General features: G+C 46.6%; 1 protein-coding gene and 1 long non-coding RNA gene across 2 annotated transcripts in view; both read right to left on the bottom strand.

Annotated features, from left to right (window-relative positions):
- Nucleotides 1-1,481: 1,481 nt before the first annotated feature.
- LOC127907476 (uncharacterized) lies at nt 1,482-6,009 on the bottom strand. The gene is made up of 3 exons (XR_008064494.1): nt 5,837-6,009; nt 5,366-5,725; nt 1,482-1,625 (listed from the first exon to the last, which is right to left on the bottom strand). It is a non-coding gene; the product is annotated as an uncharacterized LOC127907476 (long non-coding RNA).
- Nucleotides 6,010-7,794: 1,785 nt separating this feature from the next.
- Nucleotides 7,795-24,371, bottom strand: part of LOC127907720 (dual specificity calcium/calmodulin-dependent 3',5'-cyclic nucleotide phosphodiesterase 1C-like) — a 167,978-nt gene continuing 151,401 nt past the window's right edge. The window contains exons 8-11 of the mRNA XM_052464301.1: nt 17,618-17,719; nt 16,630-16,750; nt 9,858-9,939; nt 7,795-8,081 (exon numbers count right to left, since the gene is read on the bottom strand). Of these exons, the coding sequence (XP_052320261.1) occupies nt 7,795-8,081; nt 9,858-9,939; nt 16,630-16,750; nt 17,618-17,719 (592 nt within the window). The remainder of the gene's footprint in view (nt 8,082-9,857; nt 9,940-16,629; nt 16,751-17,617; nt 17,720-24,371) is intronic.

Genomic DNA, 24,371 nt, shown 5'->3' with positions numbered 1-24,371 from the left:
GTTCATCCTTGGGAGCAATATCCAAATGCCTGAAGGTACCACGTTCATATGTACAAACAATAGTATGCAAGTATAAACACCATGGGACCACGCAGCCGTCATACCACTCAGGAAGGAAACGTGTTCTGTCTCCTAAAGATGAATGTACTTTGGTGTGAAAAGTGCAAATCAATCTCAGAACAACAGCAAAGGACCTTGTGAAGATGCTGAAGAAAACCGGTACAAAAGTATCTATATCCACAGTAAAACAAGTCCTATATCGACATAACCTGAAAGGCCATTCAGCAAGGAAGAAGCCACTGCTCCAAAAACGCCATAAAAAAGCCAGACTACGGTTTTCAACTGCACATGGGGAAAAATATTGTACTTTTTGGAGAAATGTCTTCTGGTCTGATGAAACAACCGTAAGCACGGTGGTGGCAGCATCATGTTGTGGGGGTGGCAGCATCATGTTGTGGGGGTGGCAGCATCATGTTGTGGGGGTGGCAGCATCATGTTGTGGGGGAGGCAGCATCATGTTGTGGGGGTGGCAGCATCATGTTGTGGGGTTGGCAGCATCATGTTATGGGGGTGTTTTGTTGCAGGAGGGACTGGTGCACTTCACAAAATAGATGGCTTCATGAGGCGGAAAATTATGTGGATATATTGAAGCATCATCTCAAGACATCAGACAGGAAGTTAAAGCTTGGTCGCAAATGGGTCTTCCAAATGGACAATTACCCCAAGCATTCTTCCAAAGTTGTGGCAAAAAGGCTTAAGGACAACAAAGTCAAGGTATTGGAGTGGCCATCACAAAGCCCTGACCTCAATCCCATAAAAAATGTGTGTGCAGAACTGAAAAAGTGTGTGCGAGCAAGGAGACCTACAAACCTGACTCAGTTACACCAGCTCTGTCAGGAGGAATGGGCCAAAGTTCACCCAACTTATTGTGGGAAGCTTGTGGAAGGCTACCCGAACGTTTGACCCAAGTTAAACAATTTAAAGGCAATGCTACCAAATACTGATTGAGTGTATGTGAACTTCTGACCCACTGGGAATGTGATGAAATAAATAAAAGCTGAAAATAATTAATTCTCTATACTATTATTCTGACATTTCACATTCTTAAAATATTGTGGTGATCCCAACTGACCTAAGACAGGGAATTTTCACGATTAAATGTCAGGAATTGTGAAAAACTGAGTTAAAATGTATTTGGCTAAGGTGTATGTAAACTTCCGACTTCAACTGTAGATACATCCAGTTGGGGGTGTCGGTGGATTGAAGAGCCTGTGAAGGCTCTTTACCCATAATGCACCTCAACTGTAAAAACAAAAACAATGTCAATCACAACATAGGAAAGGAAGGGTTTGGCTCAAATACCCTGCAATAAGCAACGGGGTTGGGTTCCATTACATTTCAATTCAGTCAATTCAGTAAGTTCTCAAGATCTGAAGTTCTGATTTTTCCTCATTGCTTCAAAGAGCTCTCATGTATAAAGTCGAGGTTGGCTCTTACGTGCTCTACATATGATAAGAAACAGCAGATGGAGGATGGAGGGATGACATGTAATAGTCTCTGTCCAGTAGAGAGCGTTAGAGCTTCAGCCTCCTGGTCTGCTGCTTGATCCTAGTGCAGATCTACCGCTGAGGGAAACAACATAGAACTTCATGTTACCTGTCAGTAGAGGTTGGTGTCTCTTACCTTCATGTTACCTGTCAGTAGAGGTTGGCTGTCTCTTACCTTCATGTTACCTGTCAGTAGAGGTTGGTGTCTCTGACCTTCATGTTACCTGTCAGTAGAGGTTGGTGTCTCTTACCTTCATGTTACCTGTCAGTAGAGGTTGGTGTCTCTTACCTTCATGTTACCTGTCGGTAGAGGTTGGTGTCTCTGACCTTCATGTTACCTGTCAGTAGAGGTTGGCTGTCTCTTACCTTCATGTTACCTGTCAGTAGAGGTTGGTGTCTCTGACCTTCATGTTACCTGTCAGTAGAGGTTGGTGTCTCTTACCTTCATGTTACCTGTCAGTAGAGGTTGGTGTCTCTTACCTTCATGTTACCTGTCGGTAGAGGTTGGTGTCTCTGACCTTCATGTTACCTGTCAGTAGAGGTTGGTGTCTCTTACCTTCATGTTACCTGTCAGTAGAGGTTGGTGTCTCTTACCTTCATGTTACCTGTCGGTAGAGGTTGGTGTCTCTGACCTTCATGTTACCTGTCAGTAGAGGTTGGTGTCTCTTACCTTCATGTTACCTGTCAGTAGAGGTCAGTGTCTCTTACCTTCATGTTACCTGTCAGTAGAGGTCAGTGTCTCTTACCTTCATGTTACCTGTCGGTAGAGGTTGGTGTCTCTGACCTTCATGTTACCTGTCAGTAGAGGTTGGTGTCTCTTACCTTCATGTTACCTGTCAGTAGAGGTTGGTGTCTCTTACCTTCATGTTACCTGTCAGTAGAGGTTGGTGTCTCTGACCTTCATGTTACCTGTCAGTAGAGGTTGGTATCTCTTACCTTCATGTTACCTGTCAGTAGAGGTCAGTGTCTCTTACCTTCATGTTACCTGTCAGTAGAGGTCAGTGTCTCTTACCTTCATGTTACCTGTCAGTAGAGGTTGGTGTCTCTGACCTTCATGTTACCTGTCAGTAGAGGTTGGTGTCTCTTACCTTCATGTTACCTGTCAGTAGAGGTTGGTGTCTCTTACCTTCATGTTACCTGTCAGTAGAGGTTGGTGTCTCTTACCTTCATGTTACCTGTCAGTAGAGGTTGGTGTCTCTTACCTTCATGTTACCTGTCAGTAGAGGTTGGTGTCTCTTACCTTCATGTTACCTGTCAGTAGAGGTTGGTGTCTCTTACCTTCATGTTACCTGTCAGTAGAGGTTGGTGTCTCTTACCTTCATGTTACCTGTCGGTAGAGGTTGGTGTCTCTTACCTTCATGTTACCTGTCAGTAGAGGTTGGCTGTCTCTTACCTTCATGTTACCTGTCAGTAGAGGTTGGTGTCTCTTACCTTCATGTTACCTGTCAGTAGAGGTTGGTGTCTCTGACCTTCATGTTACCTGTCAGTAGAGGTTGGTGTCTCTTACCTTCATGTTACCTGTCAGTAGAGGTTGGCTGTCTCTTACCTTCATGTTACCTGTCAGTAGAGGTTGGTGTCTCTGACCTTCATGTTACCTGTCGGTAGAGGTTGGTGTCTCTTACCTTCATGTTACCTGTCAGTAGAGGTTGGTGTCTCTGACCTTCATGTTACCTGTCGGTAGAGGTTGGTGTCTCTTACCTTCATGTTACCTGTCAGTAGAGGTTGGTGTCTCTTACCTTCATGTTACCTGTCAGTAGAGGTTGGTGTCTCTTACCTTCATGTTACCTGTCAGTAGAGGTTGGTGTGTCTTACCTTCATGTTACCTGTCAGTAGAGGTTGGTGTCTCTTACCTTCATGTTACCTGTCAGTAGAGGTTGGTGTCTCTTACCTTCATGTTACCTGTCAGTAGAGGTTGGTGTCTCTGACCTTCATGTTACCTGTCAGTAGAGGTTGGTGTCTCTGACCTTCATGTTACCTGTCAGTAGAGGTTGGTGTCTCTTACCTTCATGTTACCTGTCGGTAGAGGCTGTTGTCTCTTACCTTCATGTTACCTGTCAGTAGAGGTTGGTGTCTCTTACCTTCATGTTACCTGTCAGTAGAGGTTGGTGTCTCTTACCTTCATGTTACCTGTCAGTAGAGGTTGGTGTCTCTTACCTTCATGTTACCTGTCAGTAGAGGTTGGTGTCTCTTACCTTCATGTTACCTGTCAGTAGAGGTTGGTGTCTCTGACCTTCATGTTACCTGTCAGTAGAGGTTGGTGTCTCTGACCTTCATGTTACCTGTCAGTAGAGGTCAGTGTCTCTTACCTTCATGTTACCTGTCAGTAGAGGTTGGTGTCTCTGACCTTCATGTTACCTGTCAGTAGAGGTCAGTGTCTCTTACCTTCATGTTACCTGTCAGTAGAGGTTGGTGTCTCTGACCTTCATGTTACCTGTCAGTAGAGGTTGGTGTCTCTTACCTTCATGTTACCTGTCAGTAGAGGTCAGTGTCTCTTACCTTCATGTTACCTGTCGGTAGAGGTTGGTGTCTCTTACCGTCATGTTACCTGTCAGTAGAGGTTGGCTGTCTCTTACCTTCATGTTACCTGTCAGTAGAGGTTGGTGTCTCTTACCTTCATGTTACCTGTCAGTAGAGGTTGGTGTCTCTTACCTTCATGTTACCTGTCAGTAGAGGTTGGTGTCTCTTACCTTCATGTTACCTGTCAGTAGAGGTTGGCTGTCTCTTACCTTCATGTTACCTGTCAGTAGAGGTTGGTGTCTCTTACCTTCATGTTACCTGTCAGTAGAGGTTGGTTTCTCTGACCTTCATGTTACCTGTCAGTAGAGGTTGGTGTCTCTTACCTTCATGTTACCTGTCAGTAGAGGTTGGTGTCTCTTACCTTCATGTTACCTGTCAGTAGAGGTTGGTGTCTCTTACCTTCATGTTACCTGTCAGTAGAGGTTGGTGTCTCTTACCTTCATGTTACCTGTCAGTAGAGGTTGGTGTCTCTTACCTTCATGTTACCTGTCAGTAGAGGTTGGTGTCTCTTACCTTCATGTTACCTGTCAGTAGAGGTTGGTGTCTCTTACCTTCATGTTACCTGTCAGTAGAGGTTGGTGTCTCTGACCTTCATGTTACCTGTCAGTAGAGGTTGGTGTCTCTTACCTTCATGTTACCTGTCAGTAGAGGTTGGTGTCTCTGACCTTCATGTTACCTGTCAGTAGAGGTTGGTGTCTCTGACCTTCATGTTACCTGTCAGTAGAGGTTGGTGTCTCTTACATTCATGTTACCTGTCAGTAGAGGTTGGTGTCTCTGACCTTCATGTTACCTGTCAGTAGAGGTTGGTGTCTCTGACCTTCATGTTACCTGTCAGTAGAGGTTGGTGTCTCTTACCTTCATGTTACCTGTCAGTAGAGGTTGGTGTCTCTGACCTTCATGTTACCTGTCAGTAGAGGTTGGTGTCTCTGACCTTCATGTTACCTGTCAGTAGAGGTTGGCTGTCTCTTACCTTCATGTTACCTGTCAGTAGAGGTTGGTGTCTCTTACCTTCATGTTACCTGTCAGTAGAGGTTGGTGTCTCTTACCTTCATGTTACCTGTCAGTAGAGGTTGGTGTCTCTTACCTTCATGTTACCTGTCAGTAGAGGTTGGTGTCTCTTACCTTCATGTTACCTGTCAGTAGAGGTTGGCTGTCTCTTACCTTCATGTTACCTGTCAGTAGAGGTTGGCTGTCTCTTACCTTCAGGTGTTTTGGTCACTCTGTGGAGACTCCGCCCCCTCTGGCATAAGAGAAAATGTTCCCTGAAAAACCTGTTTAATATACAGTATAATGACACCTACACTTCTGTAATGGTGGGCTGGTGTCTGCTGCACTTCCAGTCTGTGTCCTCACTCCATCCCTCTCTCCTGTCCTCACTCCATCTCTCTCTTCGGTCTTCACTGTGCATTTGTCCTGACGTAAGTTGAGCTCCTCTGGCACTTTACTCTCCTCTTCTCCCACTCCCTCCACCTCTTCTTCCTCTCCCTCTTCCTCTTCCTCTCCCTCTCCCTCCTGTGACTCTGTATCTCCCAGCTCTGTTTCAATTTCTCTCTCCTGGGGTTCCATAGTGTCTTCCTGCAGGACTCTCTCCTGGGGTTCCATAGTGTCTTCCTGCAGGACTCTCTCCTCCTCAGCCTCCCTTCTGGCCTTCTCCTGTGTCTCTGGAGGAACACACATACACACACACATGCACACACACAAAAGTGTCAAGGGATATTGATTGGTTGGTTGGTTGATTGATTGGTCGATCGATAAAACTACAGACAAGACACCTTTAGTGGCCTGTGTCTTCCATCTCTCTCTGTTCTGATAAACCTCTTCATTCCACAGAGCCTTGAAGTTCTTCAGGTCCACAGCCAGTAGAGAAAAATGTCCAGTAGCACTGCCCTCTGACCCGGTACTTTTAACACTACCACGCTTAGCATCCTCACAGCTAATACTGTTTAGACTGGAGAGAGGAGAGGAGAGGAGAGGAGAGGAGAGGAGAGGAGAGGAGAGGAGTAAAAAGAAAAAGGTATCTACATGGTTGACAGGGAGAAGACTTATAGTTAACTGAGACTGGACCACTAGAGGAGAGATAGTTTCTACATGCTTGACAGGGAGAAGACTTATAGTTAACTGAGACTGGACCACTAGAGGAGAGATAGTTTCTACATGGTTGACAGGGAGAAGACTTATAGTTAACTGAGACTGGACCACTAGAGGAGAGATAGTTTCTACATGCTCGACAGGGAGAAGACTTATAGTTAACTGAGACTGGACCACTAGAGGAGAGATAGTTTCTACATGGTTGACAGGGTGAAGACTGTGAAGTTGCCAACTCTCGTTTAAAGCACGGAGTGGAGGCCTGTGTTTAATCCTTCACAGACTCGACCACACAGCGGGTGTAACAGTGTATAAGAGGGTATAACAGGGAATAACAGTGCAATCCTTCACAGACTCGACCACACAGCGGGTGTAACAGTGTATAAGAGGGTATAACAGGGAATAACAGTGCAATCCTTCACAGACTCGACCACACAGCGGGTGTAACAGTGTATAAGAGGGTATAACAGGGAATAACAGTGCAATCCTTCACAGACTCGACCACACAGCGGGTGTAACAGTGTATAAGAGGGTATAACAGGGAATAACAGTGCAATCCTTCACAGACTCGACCACACAGCGGGTGTAACAGTGTATAAGAGGGTATAACAGGGAATAACAGTGCAATCCTTCACAGACTCGACCACACAGCGGGTGTAACAGTGTATAAGAGGGTATAACAGGGAATAACAGTGCAATCCTTCACAGACTCGACCACACAGCGGGTGTAACAGTGTATAAGAGGGTATAACAGGGAATAACAGTGCAATCCTTCACAGACTCGACCACACAGCGGGTGTAACAGTGTATAAGAGGGTATAACAGGGAATAACAGTGCAATCCTTCACAGACTCGACCACACAGCGGGTGTAACAGTGTATAAGAGGGTATAACAGGGAATAACAGTGCAATCCTTCACAGACTCGACCACACAGCGGGTGTAACAGTGTATAAGAGGGTATAACAGGGAATAACAGTGCAATCCTTCACAGACTCGACCACACAGCGGGTGTAACAGTGTATAAGAGGGTATAACAGGGAATAACAGTGCAATCCTTCACAGACTCGACCACACAGCGGGTGTAACAGTGTATAAGAGGGTATAACAGGGAATAACAGTGCAATCCTTCACAGACTCGACCACACAGCGGGTGTAACAGTGTATAAGAGGGTATAACAGGGAATAACAGTGCAATCCTTCACAGACTCGACCACACAGGGGGTGTAACAGTGTATAAGAGGGTATAACAGGGAATAACAGTGCAATCCTTCACAGACTCGACCACACAGCGGGTGTAACAGTGTATAAGAGGGTATAACAGGGAATAACAGTGCAATCCTTCACAGACTCGACCACGCAGCGGGTGTAACAGTGTATAAGAGGGTATAACAGGGAATAACAGTGCAATCCTTCACAGACTCGACCACACAGCGGGTGTAACAGTGTATAAGAGGGTATAACAGGGAATAACAGTGCAATCCTTCACAGACTCGACCACACAGCGGGTGTAACAGTGTATAAGAGGGTATAACAGGGAATAACAGTGCAATCCTTCACAGACTCGACCACACAGCGGGTGTAACAGTGTATAAGAGGGTATAACAGGGAATAACAGTGCAATCCTTCACAGGCCCTGAAACTCATTTAGACTTTCTCACAGTCCTTGGAGCCGGATGACTGCATCATCTCCTGGACCCACTGCCACACACTGATAGGTCCAGAAGATACACTGTGTTGGCGATGCGCTCTTTTCCTACAGGAGAAACAGGAAGTAGAAGCCGGTACCCGGAAGTAGAAGCAGGAATTGTGGTACCTGGAGCGTCTGAACCCTGCCAGGCTGAGTGACGCCTCGTTGATGAGCGGAATGACAATCTTCTCCGTCATTTCTGTCAACACGGTGAAGGTTGGAACCACAATGAAGTCTATAAACCCTGGAGACAGACACATAGAGAGGCCAGTGGTTATCAACCGTGATGGGATAAACAATTCTACAGCACAACTAACATTTCCCTATTCATTTATTTAGTGGTAATGACTTGTATTTTTATTTTTGCAGAGCGTACCTGTCCCCTGCGGGAATCAAACCCACAACACTGGCGATGCTTTACCAACCAAGGCACATGGGACTCTCATCACACTTTTCATTTTCCATTTGTTTTGTCTTGTCTTCCCACACACCTGGTTCCAATTCCCTCATTACATGTTGTGTATTTAACCCTCTGCACCCCCCATGTCTTTGCCCGGAAATGTTTATTGTAAGTGCATGTGCACGTTTAGCTGGTGTGCAACGGGTTTTGTACCCATTTGACTGTTTGTTCTGGATGCCGGTGGTTTTATGTGTTAAACTGCTCCGTTGTAAACCCAGTTTTTGCTCTCCTGCCCCTGACCTCCCTGCCGCCAGTACGCTGTATTCAGTTAAGGTGTATGTAAACATCTATTTTTTTGTGAAAAAAGTTTTTTGTAGATTAAATTGGGTTTTGCCTAGAGACGAGTGGTTCTCTGCATTTAAAGGTGCAACCACAGACACAAAGCCATGCTCTGTTTGTTTCTATGGCAGAGGCTGTGGTATAGCTAAGCCTAATCAGACTTGCTTGTGCTAATGCTTCTCACAAGCAAAGTGAAATTATACAAATTAATTTGCTGATAATGCGCAGCCCTCGAATGACATCGGGTTCGAGTCCAGGCTCTGGTTGGGCCACTCAAGGACATTCAGAGACTTGTCCCGAAGCAACTCCTGAAGCTGTCTTGGCTGTATGCTTAGGGTCGTTGTCCTTCACACCAGTCTGAGGTACTGAGCGCTCTGGAGCAGGTTTTCATCAAGGATCTCTCTGTACTTTGCTCCGTTCATCTTTCCCTCGATCCTGACTTGTCTCCCAGTTCCTGCCGCTCAAAAACACACAGCATGATGCTGCCACCACCATGCTTCACCATAGGGATGGTACCAGGTTTCCTCCAGACATGACGCCTGGCATTTAGGCCAAAGAGTTCAATATTGGATTCATCAGACCAGAGAATCTAGTTTCTTGGTCTGTCAGTATATAACTCACCTATCTGGGACTGGGCCACCATGGTTGACTTGTTGTCAGGGTTGAGGTTATATAACTCACCTATCTGGGACTGGACCAACATGGTTGACTTGTTGTCAGGGTTGAGGTTATATAACTCACCTATCTGGGACTGGGCCACCATGGTTGACTTGTTGTCAGGGTTGAGGTTATATAACTCACCTATCTGGGACTGGGCCACCCTGGTTGACTTGTTGTCAGGGTTGAGGTTATATAACTCACCTATCTGGGACTGGGCCACCATGGTTGACTTGTTGTCAGGGTTGAGGTTATATAACTCACCTATCTGGGACTGGGCCACCATGGTTGACTTGTTGTCAGGGTTGAGGTTATATAACTCACCTATCTGGGACTGGGCCACCATGGTTGACTTGTTGTCAGGGTTGAGGTTATATAACTCACCTATCTGGGACTGGGCCACCATGGTTGACTTGTTGTCAGGGTTGAGGTTATATAACTCACCTATCTGGGACTGGGCCACCATGGTTGACTTGTCGTCAGGGTTGAGGTTATATAACTCACCTATCTGGGACTGGGCCACCATGGTTGACTTGTTGTCAGGGTTGAGGTTATATAACTCACCTATCTGGGACTGGGCCACCATGGTTGACTTGTTGTCAGGGTTGAGGTTATATAACTCACCTATCTGGGACTGGGCCACCATGGTTGACTTGCGGTCACACAGAGGAGAGAAGGGCAGTCCTAGCTCCGCCTCCTTATCGCCCTGGAGACACACAGCACATCACATGATCAACATGATGACATCACACCATCAATAACCCAATCAAGAAATGGTATATGGGAGTGTAGTGAGACAACCAATGGACTGGAAGATTCTCTTCTCAACACTGATCTTGAAAAAAACGTAAAAACATGAAAATCAATCAATTCACCATCATTAACACAATGGAAAAATATTATTATTTATTATTTAAAAAATGGAAATACCATGGATGACAGAGAAAAACACATTGGTACAATTTAAAGCCAAGTGGCAAACAATAATGCAGGCACCAGGTACTGGGGATGGAGGTGTGACTAGGTACTAGGGATGGAGGTGTGGCCAGGTACTGGGGATGGAGGTGTGACTATGTACTGGGGATGGAGGTGTGACTAGGTACTGGGGATGGAGGTGTGACCAGGTACTGGGGATGGAGGTGTGACTAGGTACTGGGGATGGAGGTATGACCAGGTACTAGGGATGGAGGTGTGACCAGGTACTGGGGATGGAGGTGTGACCAGGTACTAGGGATGGAGGTGTGACTATGTACTGGGGATGGAGGTGTGACTATGTACTGGGGATGGAGGTGTGACTAGGTACTGGGGATGGAGGTGTGACTAGGTACTAGGGATGGAGGTGTGACCAGGTACTAGGGATGGAGGTGTGACTAGGTACTGGGGATGGAGGTGTGACTAGGTACTAGGGATGGAGGTGTGACTAGGTACTGGGGATGGAGGTGTGACTAGGTACTGGGGATGGAGGTGTGACTAGGTACTGGGGATGGAGGTGTGACTAGGTACTGGGGATGGAGGTGTGACTAGGTACTGGGGATGGAGGTGTGACTAGGTACTGGGGATGGAGGTGTGACTAGGTACTAGGGATGGAGGTGTGACTAGGTACTGGGGATGGAGGTGTGACTAGGTACTGGGGATGGAGGTGTGACCAGGTACTAGGGATGGAGGTGTGACCAGGTACTGGGGATGGAGGTGTGACTATGTACTGGGGATGGAGGTGTGACTATGTACCGGGGATGGAGGTGTGACTAGGTACTGGGGATGGAGGTGTGACTATGTACTGGGGATGGAGGTGTGACTATGTACTGGGGATGGAGGTGTGACTATGTACTGGGGATGGAGGTGTGACTAGGTACTGGGGATGGAGGTGTGACCAGGTACTAGGGATGGAGGTGTGACTATGTACTGGGGATGGAGGTGTGACTAGGTACTGGGGATGGAGGTGTGACTAGGTACTGGGGATGGAGGTGTGACTAGGTACTGGGGATGGAGGTGTGACTATGTACTGGGGATGGAGGTGTGACTATGTACTGGGGATGGAGGTGTGACTAGGTACTGGGGATGGAGGTGTGACCAGGTACTAGGGATGGAGGTGTGACTATGTACTGGGGATGGAGGTGTGACTATGTACTGGGGATGGAGGTGTGACTAGGTACTGGGGATGGAGGTGTGACTAGGTACTAGGGATGGAGGTGTGACCAGGTACTAGGGATGGAGGTGTGACTAGGTACTGGGGATGGAGGTGTGACTAGGTACTAGGGATGGAGGTGTGACTAGGTACTGGGGATGGAGGTGTGACTAGGTACTGGGGATGGAGGTGTGACTAGGTACTGGGGATGGAGGTGTGACTAGGTACTGGGGATGGAGGTGTGACTAGGTACTGGGGATGGAGGTGTGACTAGGTACTGGGGATGGAGGTGTGACTAGGTACTGGGGATGGAGGTGTGACTAGGTACTAGGGGATGGAGGTGTGACCAGGTACTAGGGATGGAGGTGTGACTAGGTACTGGGGATGGAGGTGTGACTAGGTACTAGGGATGGAGGTGTGACCAGGTACTAGGGATGGAGGTGTGACTAGGTACTGGGGATGGAGGTGTGACTAGGTACTGGGGATGGAGGTGTGACTAGGTACTGGGGATGGAGGTGTGACTAGGTACTGGGGATGGAGGTGTGACTAGGTACTGGGGATGGAGGTGTGACTAGGTACTGGGGATGGAGGTGTGACTAGGTACTGGGGATGGAGGTGTGACTAGGTACTGGGGATGGAGGTGTGACTAGGTACTGGGGATGGAGGTGTGACCAGGTACTGGGGATGGAGGTGTGACTATGTACTAGGGATGGATGGAGTTGTGACTAGGTATTAGTGATGGAGGTGGCACCAGGTACTGGGGATGGAGGTGTGACTAGGTATTAGTGATGGAGGTGGCACCAGGTACTGGGGATGGAGGTGTGACTAGATATTAGTGATGGAGGTGTGAGCAGGTACTGGGGATGGAGGTGTGATTATGTACTGGGGATGGAGGTGTGACTAGGTACTAGGGATGGAGGTGGCACCAGGTACTGGGGATGGAGGTGTGACCAGGTACTAGGGATGGAGATGTGACCAGGTAGTAGGGATGGAGGTGTGACTAGGTATTAGTGATGGAGGTGTGACCAGGTACTGGGGATGGAGGTGTGACTAGGTACTAGTGATGGAGGTGTGACTATGTACTGGGGATGGAGGTGTGACCAGGTACTGGGGATGGAGGTGTGACTAGGTACTAGGGATGGAGGTGTGACCAGGTAGTAGGGATGGAGGTGTGACTAGGTATTAGTGATGGAGGTGTGACCAGGTATTGGGGATGGAGGTGTGACTATGTACTGGGGATGGAGGTGTGACTAGGTATTAGTGATGGAGGTGTGACTATGTACAGGGGATGGAGGTGTGACTAGGTATTAGTGATGGAGGTGTGACTATGTACAGGGGATGGAGGTGTGACTAGGTATTAGTGATGGAGGTGTGACTATGTACAGGGGATGGAGGTGTGACTATGTACAGGGGATGGAGGTGTGACTAGGTATTAGTGATGGAGGTGTGACTAGGTATTAGGGATGGAGGTGTGACTAGGTACTAGGGATGGAGGTGTGACTAGGTATTAGGGATGGAGGTGTGACTAGGTACTGGGGATGGAGGTGTGACTAGGTATTAGTGATGGAGGTGTGACTATGTACAGGGGATGGAGGTGTGACTATGTACAGGGGATGGAGGTGTGACTAGGTATTAGTGATGGAGGTGTGACTAGGTATTAGGGATGGAGGTGTGACTAGGTATTAGGGATGGAGGTGTGACCAGGTACTAGGGATGGAGGTGTGACTAGGTATTAGTGATGGAGGTGGCACCAGGTACTGGGGATGGAGGTGTGACCAGGTACTGGGGATGGAGGTGTTTCTATGTACTGGGGATGGAGGTGTGACTAGGTACTAGGGATGGAGGTGTGACTAGGTACTGGGGATGGAGGTGTGACTAGGTATTAGGGATGGAGGTGTGACCAGGTATTAGGGATGGAGGTGTGACCAGGTACTAGGGATGGAGGTGTGACCAGGTATTAGGGATGGAGGTGTGACCAGGTACTAGGGATGGAGGTGTGACTAGGTATTAGTGATGGAGGTGTGACCAGGTACTAGGGATGGAGGTGTGACTAGGTATTAGGGATGGAGGTGTGACCAGGTACTGGGGATGGAGGTGTGACTAGGTATTAGTGATGGAGGTGTGACCAGGTACTAGGGATGGAGGTGTGACTAGGTACTGGGGATGGAGGTGTGACTAGGTATTAGGGATGGAGGTGTGACCAGGTACTGGGGATGGAGGTGTGACCAGGTACTAGGGATGGAAATGTGACTAGGTATTAGTGATGGAGGTGTGACCAGGTACTAGGGATGGAGGTGTGACTAGGTATTAGGGATGGAGGTGTGACCAGGTACTAGGGATGGAGGTGTGACTAGGTATTAGGGATGGAGGTGTGACCAGGTACTGGGGATGGAGGTGTGACTAGGTATTAGTGATGGAGGTGTGACCAGGTACTAGTGATGGAGGTGTGACTAGGTATTAGGGATGGAGGTGTGACTATGTACTGGGGATGGAGGTGTGACTAGGTATTAGGGATGGAGATGTGACCAGGTATTAGGGATGGAGGTGTGACCAGGTACTAGGGATGGAGGTGTGACCAGGTATTAGGGATGGAGGTGTGACAAGGTACTAGGGATGGAGGTGTGACTAGGTATTAGTGATGGAGGTGTGACCAGGTATTAGGGATGGAAATGTGACTGGGTATTAGTGATGGAGGTGTGACTAGGTATTAGTGATGGAGGTGTGACTAGGTACTAGGGATGGAGGTGTGACTAGGTACTAGGGATGGAGGTGTGACCAGGTACTAGGGATGGAGGTGTGACGAGGTACTAGGGATGGAGGTGTGACCAGGTACTAGGGATGGAGATGTGACCAGGTACTGGGGATGGAGGTGTGACGAGGTACTAGGGATGGAGGTGTGACGAGGTACTAGGGATGGAGGTGTGACCAGGTACTAGGGATGGAGATGTGACCAGGTACTAGGGAACAGAACTCCTCCAGAAGAGATGCTGTCCAGCGGTGGTGCAGGGATAGAGGTCAGAGGTCAGAGGTTACCTGTCTGAAGAACTCCTCCAGAAGGGATGCTGTCCAGGGATGGTGTAGGGTTAGAGGTCAGAGGTTACCTGTCTGAAGAACTCCTCCAGAAGGGATGCTGTCCAGGGGTGGTGTAGGGTTAGAGGTCAGAGGTTACCTGTCTGAAGAACTCCTCCAGAAGGGATGCTGTCCAGCGGTGGTGTAGGGTTAGAGGTCAGAGGTTACCTGTCTGAAGAACTCCTCCAGAAGGGATGCTGTCCAGGGGTGGTGTAGGGTTAGAGGTTAGAGGTTACCTGTCTAAAGAACTCCTCCAGAAGGGATGCTGTCCAGGGGTGGTGTAGGGTTAGGGGTTAGAGGTCAGAGGTTACCTGTCTGAAGAACTCCTCCAGAAGGGATGCTGTCCAGGGGTGGTGTCGGGTTAGAGGTCAGAGGTCAGAGGTTACCTGTCTAAAGAACTCCTCCAGAAGTGATGCTGTCCAGCGGTGGTGTAGGGTTAGAGGTCAGAGGTCAGAGGTTACCTGTCTAAAGAACTCCTCCAGAAGAGATGCTGTCCAGGGGTGGTGTAGGGTTAGAGGTCAGAGGTCAGAGGTTACCTGTCTGAAGAACTCCTCCAGAAGGGATGCTGTCCAGCGGTGGTGTAGGGTTAGAGGTCAGAGGTTACCTGTCTGAAGAACTCCTCCAGAAGGGATGCTGTCCAGCGGTGGTGCAGGGATAGAGGTTAGAGGTCAGAGGTTACCTGTCTAAAGAACTCCTCCAGAAGGGATGCTGTCCAGCGGTGGTGTAGGGTTAGAGGTCAGAGGTCAGAGGTTACCTGTCTGAAGAACTCCTCCAGAAGGGATGCTGTCCAGCGGTGGTGTAGGGTTAGAGGTCAGAGGTCAGAGGTTACCTGTCTGAAGAACTCCTCCAGAAGGGATGCTGTCCAGGGGTGGTGTAGGGTTAGAGGTCAGAGGTCAGAGGTTACCTGTCTGAAGAACTCCTCCAGAAGGGATGCTGTCCAGGGGTGGTGTAGGGTTAGAGGTCAGAGGTTACCTGTCTAAAGAACTCCTCCAGAAGGGATGCTGTCCAGGGGTGGTGTAGGGTTAGAGGTCAGAGGTTACCTGTCTGAAGAACTCCTCAAGAAGGGATGCTGTCCAGGGGTGGTGTAGGGTTAGAGGTCAGAGGTTAGAGGTTACCTGTCTGAAGAACTCCTCCAGAAGGGATGCTGTCCAGCGGTGGTGTAGGGTTAGAGGTCAGAGGTTAGAGGTTACCTGTCTGAAGAACTCCTCCAGAAGGGATGCTGTCCAGGGGTGGTGTAGGGTTAGAGGTCAGAGGTTACCTGTCTGAAGAACTCCTCCAGAAGGGATGCTGTCCAGGGGTGGTGTAGGGTTAGAGGTCAGAGGTTAGAGGTTACCTGTCTGAAGAACTCCTCCAGAAGGGATGCTGTCCAGCGGTGGTGTAGGGTTAGAGGTCAGAGGTTAGAGGTTACCTGTCTGAAGAACTCCTCCAGAAGGGATGCTGTCCAGCGGTGGTGTAGGGTTAGAGGTCAGAGGTTACCTGTCTGAAGAACTCCTCCAGAAGAGATGTTGTCCAGCGTTGGTGCAGGGTTAGAGGTCAGAGGTCAGAGGTTACCTGTCTGAAGAACTCCTCCAGAAGGGATGCTGTCCAGCGGTGGTGTAGGGTTAGAGGTCAGAGGTCAGAGGTTACCTGTCTGAAGAACTCCTCCAGAAGAGATGTTGTCCAGCGTTGGTGCAGGGATAGAGGTCAGAGGTTACCTGTCTAAAGAACTCCAGAAGGGATGCTGTCCAGGGGTGGTGTAGGGTTAGAGGTCAGAGGTTACCTGTCTGAAGAACTCCTCCAGAAGAGATGTTGTCCAGCGTTGGTGCAGGGTTAGAGGTCAGAGGTCAGAGGTTACCTGTCTGAAGAACTCCTCCAGAAGAGATGTTGTCCAGCGTTGGTGCAGGGTTAGAGGTCAGAGGTCAGAGGTTACCTGTCTGAAGAACTCCTCCAGAAGAGATGCTGTCCAGCGGTGGTGCAGGGATAGAGGTCAGAGGTCAGAGGTTACCTGTCTGAAGAACTCCTCCAGAAGGGATGCTGTCCAGGGGTGGTGTAGGGTTAGAGGTCAGAGGTTACCTGTCTGAAGAACTCCTCCAGAAGGGATGCTGTCCAGCGGTGGTGTAGGGTTAGAGGTCAGAGGTCAGAGGTTACCTGTCTGAAGAACTCCTCCAGAAGGGATGCTGTCCAGCGGTGGTGTAGGGTTAGAGGTCAGAGGTCAGAGGTTACCTGTCTGAAGAACTCCTCCAGAAGAGATGCTGTCCAGCGTTGGTGCAGGTCCCATGTCTTAGCTGGGTGGCTGATATCAGCTGTATGGAGCAGCAAAGACATGGCTTTGGGTTTATCAATCCTGGTGGACACACACACACGCGCGCACGGTTAGATAGTTAACAGTATAGACAGGGCTTTGGGTTTCTCAATTCTGGAGAAGAAGACAGAGAGATAAATGGGTAAATCCATGACATCACAGCAGACAGTCTGTATGTGTTGTAACAATGACAAGGTCAGAGTTCAGCAGAGTCTGTATGTGTTGTAACAACAACAAGGTCAGAGTTCAGCAGACAGTCTGTATGTGTTGTAACAACGACAAGGTCAGAGTTCAGCAGACAGTCTGTATGTTTTGTAACAACGACAAGGTCAGAGTTCAGCAGACAGTCTGTATGTTTTGTAACAATGGCAAGGTCAGAGTTCACTCAACATGTATCTATCAGTCTGACCCAGCAGGAACTAATAGAGGCTCAGGACAGAGGAGAGGATAGGAACTAATAGAGGATCAGGAGAGATGAGAGGACAGGAACTAATAGAGCATCAGGACAGAGAAGATGACAGGTACTAACTAATACAGGCTCAGAACAGAGGAGAGGACAGGAACTAATAGAGGATCAGGACAGTGCTGACAGAGGAGAGGACAGGAACTAATAGAGGATCAGGACAGAGGAGAGGACAGGAACTAATAGAGGCTCAGGACAGAGGAGAGAACAGGGACTAATAGAGGATCAGGACAGTGCTGACAGAGGAGAGGACAGGAACTAATAGAGGATCAGGACAGAGGAGAGGACAGGAACTAATAGAGGATCAGGACAGAGGAGAAGACAGGAACTAATAGAGGATCAGGACAGAAACGAATAGAGGCTCAGGACAGTGGTGACAGAGGAGACAGCAGGAATGGGGGAGGAGATTTGGATGTATATAAGATCCGGAGGCTGTTAAGTCTCACCCCTCCGGTTGCTGGAGAAAGTTCTTCATATGTTTCAGCTGCTGGAAGTGGCAGGACATGTCTGTAGCCAGAACCATCTGTACCACCAGGCCCCTCAGCTCTCTGGGGAGACAGACAGACAGACAGACAGACAGGTTAGGGTTCGAGAGAGGAGCAGGACATGTCTGTAGCCAGAACCATCTGTACCACCAGGCCCCTCAGCTCTCTGGGGAGACAGACAGACAGACAGACAGACAGACAGACAGACAGACAGACAGACAGACAGACAGACAGACAGACAGGTTAGGGTTCGAGAGAGGAGCAGGACATGTCTGTAGCCAGAACCATCTGTACCACCAGGCCCCTCAGCTCTCTGGGGAGACATACAGACATTGTCGAGAAGGAACCTGCAAGTAAGCATTTCATTGGACATATGCCATGCATGTCCTTCACAACGAATAAAACTTGGAAGATGTTATTACCTGGTAGGTTCATTGATAATTTGTGTGAGATTGAGGGCATCAAGTTTAGAATTGTAGGATGGCCGGGGTGTTAAGCATGTCCCAGTTTAGGTCACCTAGCAGCACGAGCTCAGAAGACAGATGGGGGGGGAGCAATCAGATCACATATGGTGTCCAGGGCACAGCTAGGGGGAGTGGGTGGTCTATAGTAAGCGGCAACGGTGAGAGACTTGTTTCTGGAAAGGTGAATTTTTAGAAGTAGAAGCTTGAATTGTTTGGTTACCGACCTGGATAGTAGGACAGAACTCTGCAGTAGATTGCAACACCGCCCCATTTGGCAGTTATATATTGGCGGAAAATGTTATAGTTAGGGATGGAGATAACATGTTATTACACTCCTATTACATGTTATTACACTCCTATTACATGTTATTATACTCCCATTACTCCTATTACATGTTATTACAGTCCTATTACTCCTATTACATGTTATTACACTCCTATTACTCCTATTACATGTTATTACACTCCTATTACTCCTATTACATGTTATTACACTCATATTACATGTTATTATACTCCCATTACTCCTATTACATGTTATTACAGTCCCATTACTCCTATTACATGTTATTACACTCCTATTACTCCTATTACATGTTATTACATGTTATTACACTCATATTACATGTTATTATATGTTATTACACTCATATTACATGTTATTATACTCCCATTACTCCTATTACATGTTATTACAGTCCCATTACTCCTATTACATGTTATACACTCATATTACATGTTATTACACTCCTATTACATGTTATTACACTCCTATTACATGTTATTACACTCATATTACATGTTATTATACTCCCATTACTCATATTACATGTTATTACAGTCCCATTACTCCTATTACATGTTATTACACTCCTATTACATGTTATTATACTCCCATTACTCCTATTACATGTTATTACAGTCCTATTACATGTTATTACACTCCTATTACATGTTATTACACTCATATTACTCCTATTACATGTTATTACAGTCCCATTACTCCTATTACATGTTATTACACTCCTATTACATGTTATTACACTCCTATTACATGTTATTACACTCATATTACATGTTATTATACTCCCATTACTCATATTACATGTTATTACAGTCCCATTACTCCTATTACATGTTATTACACTCATATTACATGTTATTATACTCCTATTACATGTTATTACACTCCTATTACATGTTATTACAGTCACATTACTCCTATTACATGTTATTACACTCCTATTACATGTTATTACACTCATATTACATGTTATTATACTCCTATTACATGTTATTACACTCCTATTACATGTTATTACACTCATATTACATGTTATTACACTCCTATTACATGTTATTACACTCCTATTACTCATATTACATGTTATTACATGTTATTACACTCCTATTACATGTTATTACACTCCTATTACATGTTATTACACTCCTATTACTCATATTACATGTTATTACACTCCTATTATTACTATGACATTTTATTACATGTTATGTTGTGCTAGCTGATTAGCTGTTGTTGTCTCACCTGTTTTAGCTAGCTCTCCCAATTAAACACCTGTGATTACTGTATGCCTCGCTGTATGTCTCTCTCAAGTGTCAATATGCCTTGTATACTGTTGATCAGGTTTGATATCATTGTTTTAGTTCACAATGTAGCCCCTAGTTCCACTCTTCATACCCCTGATACCTCCTTTGTCCCACCTCCCACACATGCGGTGACCTCACCCATTACAACCAGCATGTCCAGAGATACAACCTCTCTCATCATCACCCAGTGCCTGGGCTTACCTCCGCTGTACCTGCACCCCACCATACCCCTGTCTGCGCATTATGCCCTGAATATATTCTACCATGCCCAGAAACCTGCTCCTCTTATTCTCTGTCCCCAACGCTCTAGGCGACCAGTTTTGATAGCCTTTAGCCGCACCCTCATACTACTCCTTCTCTGTTCCGCGGGTGATGTGGAGGTAAACCCAGGCCCTGCATGTCCCCAGGCACCCTCATTTGTTGACTTCTGTGATCAAAAAAGCCTTGGTTTCATGCATGTCAACATCAGAAGCCTCCTCCCTAAGTTTGTTTTACTCACTGCTTTAGCACACTCTGCTAACCCTGATGTCCTTCCCGTGTCTGAATCCTGGCTCAGGAAGGCCACCAAAAATTCTGAGATTTCCATACCCAACTATAACATCTTCGTCAAGATAGAACTGCCAAAGGGGGAGGAGTTGCAGTCTACTGCAGAGATAGCCTGCAAAGTAATGTCATACTTTCCAGGTCCATACCCAAACAGTTCGAACTACTCATTTTGAAAATTACTCTCTCCAGAAATAAGTCTCTCACTGTTGCCGCCTGCTACCGACCCCCCTCAGCTCCCAGCTGTGCCCTGGACACCATTTGTGAATTGATCGCCCCCCATCTAGCTTCAGAGTTTGTTCTGTTAGGTGACCTAAACTGGGATATGCTTAACACCCCGGCAGTCCTACAATCTAAGCTAGATGCCCTCAATCTCACACAAATCATCAAGGAACCCACCAGGTACAACCCTAACTCTGTAAACAAGGGCACCCTCATAGACGTCATCCTGACCAACTGGCTCTCCAAATACACCTCCGCAGTCTTCAACCAGGATTTCAGCGATCACTGCCTCATTGCCTGTATCCGCTACGGAGCCGCAGTCAAAAGACCACCCCTCATCACTGTCAAACGCTCCCTAAAACACTTCTGTGAGCAGGCCTTTCTAATCGACCTGGCCCGGGTATCCTGGAAGGACATTGACCTCATCCTGTCAGTTGAGGATGCCTGGTCATTCTTTAAGAGTAACTTCCTCACCATTTTAGATAAGCATGCTCCGTTCAAAAAATGCAGAACTAAGAACAGATACAGCCCTTGGTTCACTCCAGACCTGACTGCCCTCAACCAGCACAAAAACATCCTGTGGCGGACTGCAAGAGCATCGAATAGTCCCCGCGATATGCAACTGTTCAGGGAAGTCAGGAACCAATACACGCAGTCAGTGAGGAAAGCTAAGGCCAGCTCCAACTCCAAAACGTTCTGGGACACTGTGAAGTCCATGGAGAACAAGAGCACCTCCTCCCAGCTGCCCACTGCACTGAGGCTAGGTAACACGGTCACCACCGATAAATCCATGATTATCGAAAACTTCAACAAGCATTTCTCAACGGCTGGCCATGCCTTCCGCCTGGCTACTCCAACCTCGGCCAACAGCTCCGCCCCCCCCGCAGCTACTTGCCCAAGCCTCTCCAGGTTCTCCTTTACCCAAATCCAGATAGCAGATGTTCTGAAAGAGCTGCAAAACCTGGACCCGTACAAATCAGCTAGGCTTGACAATCTGGACCCTCTATTTCTGAAACTATCCGCCGCCATTGTCGCAACCCCTATTACCAGCCTGTTCAACCTCTCTTTCATATCGTCTGAGATCCCCAAGGATTGGAAAGCTGCCGCAGTCATCCCACTCTTCAAAGGGGGAGACACCCTGGACCCAAACTGTTACAGACCTATATCCATCCTGCACTGCCTATCTAAGGTCTTCGAAAGCCAAGTCAACAAACAGGTCACTGACCATCTCGAATCCCACCGTACCTTCTCCGCTGTGCAATCTGGTTTCCGAGCCGGTCACGGGTGCACCTCAGCCACGCTCAAGGTACTAAACGATATCATAACCACCATCGATAAAAGACAGTACTGTGCAGCCGTCTTCATCGACCTTGCCAAGGCTTTCGACTCTGTCAATCACCATATTCTTATCGGCAGACTCAGTAGCCTCGGTTTTCGGATGACTGCCTTGCCTGGTTCACCAATTACTTTGCAGACAGAGTTCAGTGTGTCAAATCGGAGGGCATGCTGTCCGGTCCTCTGGCAGTCTCTATGGGGGTGCCACAGGGTTCAATTCTCAGGCCGACTCTTTTCTCTGTATATATCAATGATGTTGCTCTTGCTGCGGGCGATTCCCTGATCCACCTCTACGCAGACGACACCATTCTATATACTTCCGGCCCGTCCTTGGACACTGTGCTATCTAACCTCCAAACGAGCTTCAATGCCATACAACACTCCTTCCGTGGCCTCCAACTGCTCTTAAACGCTAGTAAAACCAAATGCATGCTTTTCAACCGTTCGCTGCCTGCACCCGCACGCCTGACCAGCATCACCACCCTGGATGGTTCCGACCTTGAATATGTGGACATCTATAAGTACCTAGGTGTCTGGCTAGACTGTAAACTCTCCTTCCAGACTCATATCAAACATCTCCAATCGAAAATCAAATCAAGAGTCGGCTTTCTATTCCGCAACAAAGCCTCCTTCACTCACGCCGCCAAACTTACCCTAGTAAAACTGACTATCCTACCGATCCTCGACTTTGGCGATGTCATCTACAAAATTGCTTCCAACACTCTACTCAGCAAACTGGATGCAGTTTATCAGAGTGCCATCCGTTTGGTCACTAAAGCACCTTATACCACCCACCACTGCGACTTGTATGCTCTAGTCGGCTGGCCCTCGCTACATATTCGTCGCCAGACCCACTGGCTCCAGGTCATCTTCAAGTCCATGCTAGGTAAAGCTCCGCCTTATCTCAGTTCACTGGTCACGATGGCAACACCCATCCGTAGCACGCGCTCCAGCAGGTGTATCTCACTGATCATCCCTAAAGCCAACACCTTATTTGGCCTTTCGTTCCAGTACTCAGCTGCCTGTGACTGGAACGAATTGCAAAAATCGCTGAAGTTGGAGACTTTTATCTCCCTCACCAACTTCAAACATCTGCTATCTGAGCAGCTAACCGATCGCTGCAGCTGTACATAGTCTATTGGTAAATAGCCCACCCATTTTCACCTACCTCATCCCCATACTGTTTTTATTTATTTACTTTTCTGCTCTTTTGCACACCAATATCTTTACCTGTACATGACCATCTGATCATTTATCACTCCAGTGTTAATCTGCAAAATTGTAATTATTCGCCTACCTCCTCATGCCTTTTGCACACAATGTATATAGACTACCCTTTTTTTCTACTGTGTTATTGACTTGTTAATTGTTTACTCCATGTGTAACTCTGTGTTGTCTGTTCACACTGCTATGCTTTATCTTGGCCAGGTCGCAGTTGCAAATGAGAACTTGTTCTCAACTAGCCTACCTGGTTAAATAAAGGTGAAGAAAAAAAAAAAGAAAAAAAAAAAAAAAAAATTACACTCCTATTACTCATATTACATGTTATTACAGTCCTATTACATGTTATTACATGTTATTACACTCCTATTACTCATATTACATGTTATTACAGTCCTATTACTCCTATTACATGTTATTACACTCATATTACATGTTATTACACTCATATTACATGTTATTACACTCCTATTACTCATATTACATGTTATTACAGTCCTATTACTCATATTACATGTTATTACACTCATATTACATGTTATTACACTCATATTACATGTTATTACACTCCTATTACTCATATTACATGTTATTACACTCCTATTACTCCTATTACATGTTATTACACTCATATTACATGTTATTTAGACTCATATTACATGTTATTACACTCATTACTCATATTACATGTTATTACAGTCCTATTACTCATATTACATGTTATTGCATGTTATTACACTCCTATTACTCCTATTACATGTTATTACACTCCTATTACATGTTATTACACTCCTATTACTCCTATTACATGTTATTACAGTCCTATTACTCATATTACATGTTATTGCATGTTATTACACTCCTATTACTCCTATTACATGTTATTACACTCCTATTACATGTTATTACACTCCTATTACTCATATTACATGTTATTACAGTCCTATTACTCATATTACATGTTATTGCATGTTATTACACTCCTATTACTCATATTACATGTTATTACACTCCTATTACTCCTATTACATGTTACTATACTCATATTACTCATATTACATGTTATTACACTCCTATTACTCCTATTACATGTTATTACACTCCTATTACTCATATTACATGTTATTACACTCCTATTACTCATATTGCATGTTATTACAGTCCTATTACATGTTATTACACTCCTATTACATGTTATTACACTCCTATTACATGTTATTACACTCCTATTACATGTTATTACACTCCTATTACATGTTATTACACTCCTATTACATGTTATTACACTCCTATTACTCCTATTACATGTTATTACACTCCTA

Source organism: Oncorhynchus keta, chromosome 15, assembly GCF_023373465.1.
Source record: "Oncorhynchus keta strain PuntledgeMale-10-30-2019 chromosome 15, Oket_V2, whole genome shotgun sequence".
Lineage (NCBI taxonomy): Eukaryota > Metazoa > Chordata > Actinopteri > Salmoniformes > Salmonidae > Oncorhynchus > Oncorhynchus keta.
Note: the sequence above shows the minus strand (reverse complement) of the source record. Positions and strands in the feature narration are given on the sequence as shown.